The 11,878-nt window shown below is 45.3% G+C and overlaps 1 protein-coding gene across 13 annotated transcripts in view; it reads left to right on the plus strand.

Annotated features, from left to right (window-relative positions):
- raraa (retinoic acid receptor, alpha a) overlaps nt 1-11,621 on the plus strand; it is a 756,690-nt gene extending 745,069 nt beyond the window's left edge. For all 13 annotated transcript variants that reach the window (XM_072487386.1, XM_072487388.1, XM_072487385.1 and 10 more), the window contains 2 exons: nt 4,457-4,615; nt 6,880-11,621. In XM_072487386.1, the coding sequence (XP_072343487.1) occupies nt 4,457-4,615; nt 6,880-7,076 (356 nt within the window). In that variant the 3' untranslated portion in view covers nt 7,077-11,621. The remainder of the gene's footprint in view (nt 1-4,456; nt 4,616-6,879) is intronic.
- The last annotated feature ends 257 nt before the right edge of the window (nt 11,622-11,878 follow it).

The following is an 11,878-nucleotide window of genomic DNA, read 5'->3' on the forward strand; positions in this document are numbered from 1 at the left end:
GTGTCTCCACGAACAACTTGGCCCAGTTTGTATTCAGCAAACATGAAAATTTTGGGACTTGTTTGCCAACTGGTCATGCAAATCCATTAACAGTTCGTGTCATAACGTGCACTGATATTTGGAAATAGGGCCAGTTTTATCAACATGTTTTGTGTACCACAGAAGAGCATCATTGCATGCTTATATCACCCTCTGGTGTTTGTAATATGTGGTTTGGTTAGAACATCAATTGATTTTCATCTGGAGCCAGTAATAATTTTAATTATTAGACTGAAACACCATCAACAAGATGCAAGAAGGTAGTAATTAAACTAACCTTTGCACTTAATATTTATTAACCCTTACCCCTCTCTTATAGCAATACTGGCTCCGTTGCTGGCGTTCCCACCTCAGATGAGTGTGAATTAATATACTACTCCAGGACTTTAGAACCTGACATTGCAGGGAGTACTGCATCTATGGAGATGTGTCCTTCGGACCAGCTGTCAAGTCTTTTCCATATGATTCAGATCGATGTGTAGATTTCAGAGCGATATTTCAGGAATGGACAAGGGGTGTTCCCAGTGTCCTGAGACAATTAATCTCCAAGCAACAACATCAAAAACATGTCGACAGGTCATTCATCTCATTGTTGCTGTTGGACGTCACTGCGTAATTTTGGGTCTCCATATTTGAAGACGGGTATACTTGCTTTGGAGACAGTATAGCAAAGATCCATTAGGTTGGGATGAGAGGGTTGTCCTGTGACGAGAAGCTGAGTATATTGGGCATCGGGCTCCCTGGCATTTCAAAGAATGAGAGGTGATCAAAATTCTGAAGGGGCTCGGCAGGCTAGCTAGCCATTAAGAGGTTCTATCGTCTGACTGGAGAATGTAGAACACTGGGTGAGCAACAGTCTCAGAATATGGGCTGCTCAATTAGGACTGAGATGAAGAGAAGCTCCTTCACTGAAAGGTTTGTGACTCTTTGGAATTCCGTACCCCAGAGAGTTGTGGATGCTCCATCATTGAGTATATTTAAAGTTGAGATAGAAAGATTTTTGAGCTCTCAATGAATTAAGGGATATGGGAGTGGGCAGGAAAGTGGAGGTGAGGCAGATGATCAGTTGTGATCATATTGAATGATGGAGCAGATTTGAGGGCTGTATGGTCTACTCTTCCTTATTTCTTATGTTCTTAAATTACTTCTGATTTATCTATAATGTATTCCCCATGAAGTACTTTGGCTATAGCTGAGAGACCACTAATTTTAATTTTCTACATGCTTGAAACTCCTTTCTTGCGTGTAGCAGCAGTTGGAGGATCAAAGTGTAGCTTCATTCCTCACACGATCAGTACAATGATTGCTAGTTTATTCTTACTGTTTAAAATCTCAGAGAATAACTCCCCTAGGTTGTGTAGTAAATCATGTGGACCATAAAGATCCCAGATTCAATCTCTAGTCTTTAGTAGCTGGCCGCAGTCAGGACAACAATGCCACCTCAATCCCTCTGGGTTGAGAAAGTTGTTATAGACCACACGTCTTACGGGGTATGGATGATATTTATTTTATTTTATTTTTTAATAAATATTTTTTTTTGAGTTTTTGAACAAAGTATATTTACCGTTATGTACACAGAATAAAATGTATCTACATAGAGGAGAAGGAAACTGCAGGAGGAGGCCATTTGCCCACCGTGTCTCTGCACCAACCCTCTAAAACAGCACCCTACCCCCACTCTTATCCCCATAACCCCACCTTACCTTTTGGACACTAAGGGACAATTTGACATGACCAATCCACCCAACCTGTACATCTTTGGACTTTGGGAGGAAACCGGAGCACCCGGAGGAAACGCACAAAGAGAACGTGCAAATTCCACACAATCACCCATGGCGGAAATTGAATCTAGGTCCCTGGTGCTGTGAGGCAGTAGTGCAAACCACTGTGCCACTGTGCTGTCCCATGATTAACTACCTCCTGGATCTTGCAGAGTACAAGCTCCCCCAATAAGGGGAAGGGGCACCCCTAACAATACCTGGCTTTGTATGAATAGAGTCGGCCAGTGAGTCACCAACTAGAGAAGACCCAGTAGGGATCGAGTGGAGCTGTCTCTAATGGTAATTGTAAAATAAAGTAAGTTTTTGTTTCAACCAAACTTGGTGTGGACTCTTGGTTGCCCCTGCTCCTGATTACTGGCTGGAGATGTCTATATGTGGCTGCTGGGCGAGAACAGCATCAATGTTGACTGTTCAGTTTCCTCCAGCTAACAGGTTGCCGGTACTTGTGGTCTACATTCACACGTTAATACTGGCTACTTCGGTACAGTGCCAGAAAAATAATTGGGACCCGTGGAACCTAACCCCAGAAAGGAGTGAATGTCCTTCAGGAGAGGTGGGGAGAAAATCAATGAGAGAATAAAGGATGTGGGAAAGAAGAGTATACGCAGCATGTTTCAATGGCTTGGGCCCCGGAATCAAGTTGTCCAGAAGGTGGGGATGGAAGTGAAAATCTGTTTTTGTGTCTGATGGGTAGAAGAACGTTTGATGCACAGTTTTGGAACGCTGTCCTGTTAGCAGCTGGGATTTGGGTTTGAAACCAATCTAGACAGATGGGACGATAATGTCCTTTCTGACTGATAGCTATTAAGAGTCATAAGTGAAATGAGCATGAGCACATTCTTTATTCAATTCCCAGTGGATGTGTATCTTCATCAGCGACTGACCTGGCAACAGATACTGCAAGGGCATAGTCATGGAATGATTTTTGCAATCAGCAGTATAAATGTTTCTGAGATAGACAGCTCTCTTCAATATTACTGATTTGAGTTTTTTGACTTCTCTTTAGAAACTATCTGTAAAATTCTCCATTAATCTACTCATTCTAGAAACTGAGGACTCGCACACACAAAAAGGAGTATTACTGACATTTACAGCTATTAAGAAGGCTTTTGAATTCCGCATTGGCTCTTTAGCTAACTCACATAGACCAAAAGATCTGGTTCAACTCGCAGGAAGTGTCAAATTAGCTGGAATGGTCATTGAAGAGGTAAAATTGGCCTTTGCAATCCGTGGGTAAAGAGGATAGAAATCAGCCTGGATTCTGCACGTCATCGCTGTGAGTAACCACCCGGCTGGAACATGCAAGTGTGTGTCAACGTCAGATGAGAACAAAATTAGGCTTGACTACAGTGAACCCCACTGTTAAGTAGTCATCTGACACAGACAGAAGAATCATGGAAAGTGGCCACCTGGGTATGATATCCCTCAGCTCTCAGTGCCTATAAATCTGGCTCAGCTGAAGTCGAAACTGGGCAATTATAAATAAGGCATCAATAAACATCCAGTACAACGTTATAATTTGCCTCACTGGGATACTGCGTCAACTGCACAGGAACAACTTACATAATGTCTTTCATGTAGTATGATGGCTCAAAACATTTCACAGGAGTGATTCTTGAACAAAATTCAACACCGTGCCACATGAGGCATTCATGAGATGCACAGCACAAAAACAGGCCGTTCAGCCCACCAGTTCATGCTGGAGTTTAGGTTCCAGCTCAGCGTTCTCCTAACTTTCCTCATCTAAATCGATCATCGGAACCATCAAGTCCCTTCTCTGTCATATTTTTTTTTTTGTTCCTGGGACGTGGGCGTCGCTGGCTGGGCCAGCATTTATTGCCCATCCCTAATTGCCCTCGAGGGGGCAGTTACGAGTCACCCAGATTGCTGAGGGTCTGGTGTCTCATGTAGGCCAGACCAGGTAAGGATGGCAGATTTCCTTCCCTGAAGGACATTAGTGAACCAGATGGGTTTTTAACGACATCGAATTAAAAATCTTTTAATTCCAGATTTTTATTGAATTCAAATTTCACCATCTGCAGTGGAAGGATTTGAACCTGGATTTAACCACCGCACCACCGTGCTGCCCTGCGGGTTCCACACTCTCACCACACTTTGCATGAAAACATTTCTTCTGAATTCCTTATTTGATATCTTGGTGACCATCTTATGTTGATGGGGGTATCAGAACAGTTGACTTGATCTTGATCCAAAAGGTAGACTTTAAGGAGCATCTTGCAGGAAGGGAGAGAGGCTTCTGGTATTGAGGCACAGAAAATCAGGGAGGTGCAAAAAGCCATAGATGACAGAGGGGTTTATGTCTGGAGGGAGTGACAAGAAGGCATGGAGGGGGTCGACCAGGGGGGGAAATTTGAAATTAAAGAAGAGCTTTGTAGAATCAGGACGACACCAGACTGGGAGCCAATGAGGATCAGCAAACACAGGCGTGGGCAAATGGTACTGAGCACAAGGTGGGATACAGGAAGTACAACATTGTCACAACTCCTCCATGCTCTGTCTGCATTTAACCGACTGGTGTAGTTGGCAGCGAGAGTGTGAATTAAGCAAGTTGAGGAACATGAGGATGGAACTGAGAAATAAAAGTTCTCGAATAATCCTGGGGTTATTTTTTGTAGATCGTCAGGACTTGGAGGAGCCAGAGAAAGTGGACAAGCTGCAGGAGCCGTTGTTGGAAGCCCTGAAGATCTACGTGAGGAAAAGGCGACCGAACAAGCCCCACATGTTCCCAAAAATGCTGATGAAGATCACAGATCTGCGCAGCATCAGTGCCAAAGGTGAGTGTGCGTGATGCTCAACCAAAAATAAAACAAGTACATCAAACTGCGCTGTGACTGATGTCAATAGGACTGAGATGCTTTGGGCTGCGGAGATTAACAGGCTCATTTTAGCTCAATGGGGATGGAGCCACCCATCTTTCAATCAGTACATTATACCGTCAGTACGTTATAATGGTGCATAACTTGGATGCAGATTAAATTTCCTGCCAAATATGACTTGACAACGGTCAGTGTGTACATTAAAACTACATGCTGTCTTTGAAAGGCTAATGTTGTTTTGTGCCCGAATCTTTAAATGGCTATATTCTTTTAAATTTACCTCTCACCCTGTGTAAAGTACCCGAAAGGACTCTCCATACTCTCCACGCTGATAAACTCCCAATGTTAGGCACTATATTCTAACAGGATGCTGACCTATATTTTTAATTTATATATGTAAAACAAAGCGTGTCATTCATTGATGCTCAGAGGTTGCTAATAAAGGACTGCTCACTCGCACTCACTCAGTTGGCGGCCGAATCGAAAACTCTCCCCCGTTTTTCACTCACAATGTTTGGGCATAACATAGCTGAATTGGGCCATTCGACCCATTGAGTCTGTTCCGTCATTCGATCATGGCTGATATGTTTCTCATCCCCATTCTCCTGCCTTCTCCTCATAACCCCGATCCTCATATTGATCAAGAACCTATCTACCTCTGTCTTAAAGACACTCGGTGACTTGGGCTCCACAGCCTTCTGCGGCAATGGAGTTCCACAGATTCACCACCCACTGGCTGAAGAAATTCCTCCTCATCTGAATTTTAAAGGATCGTCCCTTCAGTCTGAGGCTGTGCCCTCAGGTTTTGGTCTCTTCTACTAGTGCAAACATCTTCTCCACGTCTATTCTATCTAGGCCCCTCAGTGTTCTGTAAGTTACAATGAGATCCCCCCCGTCATCCTTCTGAACTCCATTGAATACAGACCCACAGTCCTCAGTCGCTCTTCATTTGCGGGCTCATTCTTGTGAACTTCCTCTGGACCCTCTCCAAGGCCAGCACATCCTTCCTCAGATACGGGGCCCAAAACTGCTCGTAATATTCCAAATGGAGTCTGCCTAGAGCATTATACGGCCTCAGCAGTATATACGTGCTCTTGCATTCTAGCCCTCTCGAAAGAAGGCTAACATTGAAATGTCTGTCATTTTGATAGGATACATAGCCTTGGCCATTTAGACATAGACATAGAACATACAGTGCAGAAGGAGGCCATTCGGCCCATCGAGTCTGCACCAACCCACTTAAGCCTTCACTTCCACCCTATCCCCGTAACCCAATAACCCCTCCTAACCTTTTTTGGTCACTAAGGGCAATTTATCACGGCCAATCCACCTAACCTGCACGTCTTTGGACTGTGGGAGGAAACCGGAGCACCCGGAGGAAACCCACGCAGACACGGGGAGAACGTGCAGACTCCGCACAGACAGTGACCCAGCGGGGAATCGAACCTGGGACCCTGGCGCTGTGAAGCCACAGTGCTAGCCACTTGTGCTACCGTGCTGCCCTCATTTAGATCCCAATTGAACATCCGTTGAGGACCATGGTATCACCCTGTTACCATCAACACTTTTTTCTTAGCCTACCTGCACCTACGATTCCCAGGCCGTCTCCCATCCAAGTGCTAACCTGAGTCTGCTTAGCTTCCGAAATCAGGTGAGATCAGGCGTTTTCAGACCAGTATGGCCATAGGCCATCACAGTCAACAATAAGCAGTTGCATTCACACATTCCCTCAACATAAAAAACATCAAATCCTTTAATGGATGGTAAAGGGGGTAGACTGTAATGAAATGAAAAAATGAAAATCGCTTATTGTCACAAGTAGGCTTCAAATGAAGTTCCTGTGAAAAGCCCCTCGTCGCCACATTCCGGCACCTGTTCGGGGAGGCTGGTACGAGAATTGAACCGTGCTGCAGGCCTGCCTTGGTCTGTTTTAAAAGCCAGCGATTTAGCTGTGTGCTAAACTAGTAATGACTGTTCACTTATTATTAATTGCAATGATTGTAAGATGCAAGAAAACAGGACAGGGAAAAGAAGAAAACTTTACTTCAATTACTTATGCCTGATTTACAATCCTGCCCTTCGTGTATGGACCCTGCTGCTGGAGTCCGTCAACTGGCTCAGTGCCACCCTCTGATATTTGGCAATAAGTTGCTGCAGTATCACTTTTTTTCTCAGTGTCTTCAGTTAAATGGTCATGTTTTTCTCTTTCTCTCTCTTCGCAGGAGCTGAGCGGGTAATCACCCTCAAAATGGAGATTCCCGGATCCATGCCACCACTCATTCAGGAAATGCTGGAGAATTCCGACGGCATCGACCCTTCCTCCTCACCTTGTAGCAAAAGCAGTGCTGCCCGCCCGTGCAGTAGCCCGAGCATGTCCCCAAGCTCCGCCAGCAGCAGCCCCAATACTCAGTCACCATAGCTTCGGGAGTAAGGTGCAAGTGAGTCGGACTCTCACTCACATGGACATTTTGACGTGTTTGTAAAAGGTGAAGTGTTCACAGGAGAGCCACGGTATTGTTTGCCACATACTCTGCAGCTTGCGGAAGGCGATCGGGACTGAGTTGGAACTTAAAACACTGTGCTTAACCACGCTGGAAGCTCTTTCAAATGTGCTTAACTGAGATGGACACGAGTTCAGGGCTGTGCTGAGCAGCAGAGATGAACACCACACACACACAGACACACATATACACCCACCCCTCGCCGAAATAGGAATCAACCATTCTTGAAGCAGATTATGCTTCACTTTGCAAGCCTTCGGTTTCCGGTTTTAGAACTTGCTTTGATTTAATGCTAGGAGAGAACAATGAAGACCCTTTGTAGTTTTTTTATTTGAATATTTTTCCTCTCCTTTTGTTTATCTTTCATAATCTCATATAATACTAGCTGATAGACTGGGTCACCAGCGCAAAGTCCAGTGGCATCCAAAAGCAAGGAATTTGAACAAAGAAAGATTTATATGAATGAAACATTTAACTGATTATTTTTTGTTGAACTGTTTATATTGGATTTACCAGAGGAGGAAGGAAAACAAATTATGGCTTCATTACATTTTTGAAATGAGTTGCATACAAGCTGGAAGATAATGAAGGTAACGAGGTTACACTAGGGATGTCTGTAAATATGCTGTTCTGTTTAATGTACTCACAAGAGGTTTCCAATCTTTTCTTTTATGCCTTTGTTGGTTGGCTGTTCATTTTAAGCACATTTACTCTGAGAGAGCGTGGTTCTGAATTACTGTGTAGGTCTCAAATATCCCTCCCAGGCCACGGCGCGGCGAGGGAGCCGTGCATGTGTGATCACACGCCACGGCCATGCTTCACACTCCGCGCTGTGATTGAGATGGACAGGACTGGATTGGACGGTGCCCGCTCCCTGTCTGGGACCGAGAAAAGGGTCACAATTACAGCTCAGAGATGCTGACTGAGAAGGATCCCGTATCCTTGGGCTTTAATTGACTGGAGTCTGAGATAGTGCGCTACCTCCAACCGTGGCGAAGTGTATCCGTGGGGCTGGGGACAGCTTTAGCGAACAAGCCTTGCCTTGTCCTCACTGACCATACGTATCAACCTGAGAAATTATCAGTGGATTCATTTGAACTGCAGTTTGCACAGGAGGTTCAGTCACATCCAGTGGTGTCATTGGCAAAAAAAGGAATTTGAGCTTCTCAGGATTTGACCGTGATGTACTGTGAACATAGACCTGCATAGTGCTCAGTATGTTCTGATAGTTCATTCAAACGAATGATAAATCACCTTTCGACCTCGTCTTGTTTGACTCTCAGTAATCTTGTTATAGTTAACACTTTAAACTGCATTGGAATTTTTTGATATTTGAGGCTGCCGTGTTTGAAGCCATGCGCATTTCCTAAGAGTAAATCAGGCCTAACTGGATACAAGTGCGCTGCCGCAGGCTGAGGTGAAACGCCACTCCTTCAAAGTTCATTGTTCGTCTGCTACCTCTCTCGTCAACTTGCAAATCTCGACTCGGGTCAGGCAAACTGCTCTTCCAACATGGCACAAACCTGGATTCTTTTATACTCCTTCTCAGAACGAGGGCATTGCTGGCAAGGCCAACATTTATCGCCCCACCCCTAATTGCCCAGAGACGGTGGTGGTGATCACTGGTGGAGGTTCGATATGATTGAGTGGCTTATTAAAGCTGGGTCAGAAGGTAGTTAAGAGTCAGCCCCATGGGTGTTGAACTGGAGCCATAGATAGGCCACATAAAGATGGCAGATTTCCTTCCCTAAAGGACACGAGTTGAACCAGTTGGGTTTTTGCAACAATTCAACATCTTCGTGGTCACTTCTACTGGCGCCAACGTGGCATTTCCCAGATTCTTTTTTTTTTTTTTTGGTTCATGCTGAATTCAAATTCTCAAACCCCAGACCATTCAGGCCTTTGCTACCATTTAGCGAAGCTCGTGACCGACTGGCGTTGTGTGCGCTCAGGTGATAGAAAACTGGTGGTGCAGCCCAAAACCGCCCTCGCGATTCGGCGTATTTGAACAACTGTCAGACTGAAAACAGAAGCCGAATAGACTGAAACCATTTTCGATCGATCTGGGTTCCTCCGTCAGAAAGATTGGGCCGTGAGATTGGGATGGGGGCGGGGGGGGGGGGGAAAGAAGGGTTATTGATTAGTTTTCTCACGTCAGTTGTGAGGCAATTATTTTGACCCTCAACCCTTCATCAGAATTAGAAGTCCAATTGCAGGCGCCAGGTCCCGCAGCTTGCGAATCTGTTCCTGGCAAAGGTCAAATTCTTTTATTCGGTGGATGTTGAGGTCTCCGATGATGGGATTTCTTTGGGTTGGTGACTGAACTGTGACAAGATGAAAAACTAGAAGGATAAGGACGCAAGGTCCCTGTGTTCAGTTGTGAAGGTTAAAAGGCTGTGAGAATCACTGGGCTGTCCGTCTGGAATGAGATTCAGTCGAAGCATTTTTTAAAAAATGAATTAATTTACCTGCCAGACGCCGAAACATGTTTTCTTGACTGAGGAACACTGGCCTTGCATCAGGTAGACAAGGGGAGCCATTCACAAATGGATCTGACCTGAAGTGATGCTCCGGGATCTGTTTGGCTCAGAAGATAGACCTCAAGCAGATTCTTTTCCTTAATCTGGGACCTCACAACTGCTTTAAAAGGAGTTTGCTTTTCCACTCATATCCCAGACCCAGATTTTTGGGAGGAGTTGCAGTCAGGGACAATAGAATTCAGAGGCTTTCATTCCCATTGATCCAATAGAGATGAGGAGCCACCATCCAAGGAGAAACATGGGGTGGGGGAAATAAGATGCTATTAGCATGTGCAATTCGACAGTCTTTCACCCTGAGCACAAAGCAGCAGCAGCAAGATGCACAGGGAGTGGGCAGCACAAGTGGTTAGCACTGTGGCTTCACAGGGCCAGGGTCCCAGGTTCAATCCCCTGCTGGGTCACTGTCTGTGCGGAGTCTGCACGTTCTTCCCGTGCCTGCGTGGGTTTCCTCCGGGTGCTCCGGTTTCCTCCCACAGTCCAAAGATGTGGTGGTTAGGTGGATTGGCCATGATAAATTGCCCTTAGTGATCAAAAAGGTTAGGAGGGGTTATTGGGTTTTGGGATAGGGTGGAAGTGAAGCCTTAAGTGGGTCAGTGCAGCCTCGATGGGCCGAATGGCCTCCTTCTGCACTGTATGTTCTATCGCTATGTTAAGAGTTCAGCATAGGTACAATTGGCAATAACTCCCGGGAGCTCCAGATAGGATTTTCAGAGCTCGCAGACTCGGCTGATGTAAGATCCGAGGCAATCGGTACCTCGTCTGGGCTTCAGTGAGGTCCCAGAATCGCTGTTGAGGTGTGGCGAGGCCCCCACCCTCCCCAGCCTCCTCCCTCTGCTGCACACGGGCTTCACAGGGTTAAATCAATAAAAGAACGTTACAAAGTGCATCCAGATTCTCACTGCGCAGATTCCCACAGACGGTTTGGACCATCTCGTTTGGACATCACGACGAAGGTGCCCTGAAATTGGATACCAATTGTACAAGTCTGTAATCGCTGGAGAGCACCATACAAAGGAAGCCCTTCAGCCCACCTCCTCCCAGTTTGGTGACTGTTCCGGGATAAAAAACACACCTTTCCGAAGGTGCAGGGTCGATGCTTTACCAGATTTGAAGTTATTTTTTTGGCGCAGGTTTTATCTTTGAGCAAATTCTCCCCCTCAAGTGGCTCCAGTTTTCGTTCAAAGGAGAATTCGCAGCTCAGTATTAATTTTTTATATATATATATATATAATATTTATTTGAATTTTATCTCTCGATTTGATCAAGGCGGCCTCGGCCCAAGTCTGTTTTCCCCATGCTGCGTAACCACACAACCACAGCAAACGTGAGCAAATAGTGCCACCTACTGGTTATGGTCACCATCGCAAATTATTTTTCAGTGCATGGCTCAAGTGGCCAAAAGCTGGCACCTATTTCCCAGTAACGCGACATGTATTCCTGGCTGTGCCCCAGAACCGATGGGGCAGTCATTGTGAGTTATAGATCGTGATGAAATCCTTTCCTCCCCTGGCTGCAGTGTGGTTTCCTCTTGTTCACGGATGTTAATCTTGCCGCTCCACTTTGTGACCGAATTCCTTCCAGCACGCCCCTCGCCACCTTCCTCCCAGCCCAGTGACAGCACATCTGTGTTTGTGAGTGGCACTGTGGCCCAATTCAGTGTCATATTTTACACTTTTTTTTATTGTAAAACAGCCACCCGTGGTTTTATCAAATGGAAAGGTGCAGTTACACATTTAGTTGAATCATTAACCTGACACCTCCACTGTTAATGGCGAGTTCCTGTTCTGTTCATGGATGTGTTAGTGTACCGAGTCAGACTGTACAGTAAGATTTCCTACAACAAGGCTTTCTCTGTGCAGAAGTTACTGTTGAACTTTTCATGAAGTCTACTGGCAAAAGAATAAAGTTATATTTATTCTACAATTGCACATAGTCGTCTTTGCTGATGGGGCAATAGCTGTTCTCCTGGAATGACGCGTCACTTTTCTACTAGAGCAGCACCAAGAATCAAAATTCCGCTTGGATAATAAGGCTGGTAGGCTGGTTCTGGGATTAGAATACGGCGAGTGTGGAACTGGCTGGGTTTTGCGTCAATTTATTTATTTCTTAAAGTTACAAAGCCATTGCGCAGACTGGACAGGACAAACCCTTCATCCATCTCGTTGCTTGCTCCAAAAAAC

The sequence above is a fragment of the Scyliorhinus torazame genome, chromosome 21, assembly GCF_047496885.1.
Source record: "Scyliorhinus torazame isolate Kashiwa2021f chromosome 21, sScyTor2.1, whole genome shotgun sequence".
NCBI classification, from domain to species: domain Eukaryota; kingdom Metazoa; phylum Chordata; class Chondrichthyes; order Carcharhiniformes; family Scyliorhinidae; genus Scyliorhinus; species Scyliorhinus torazame.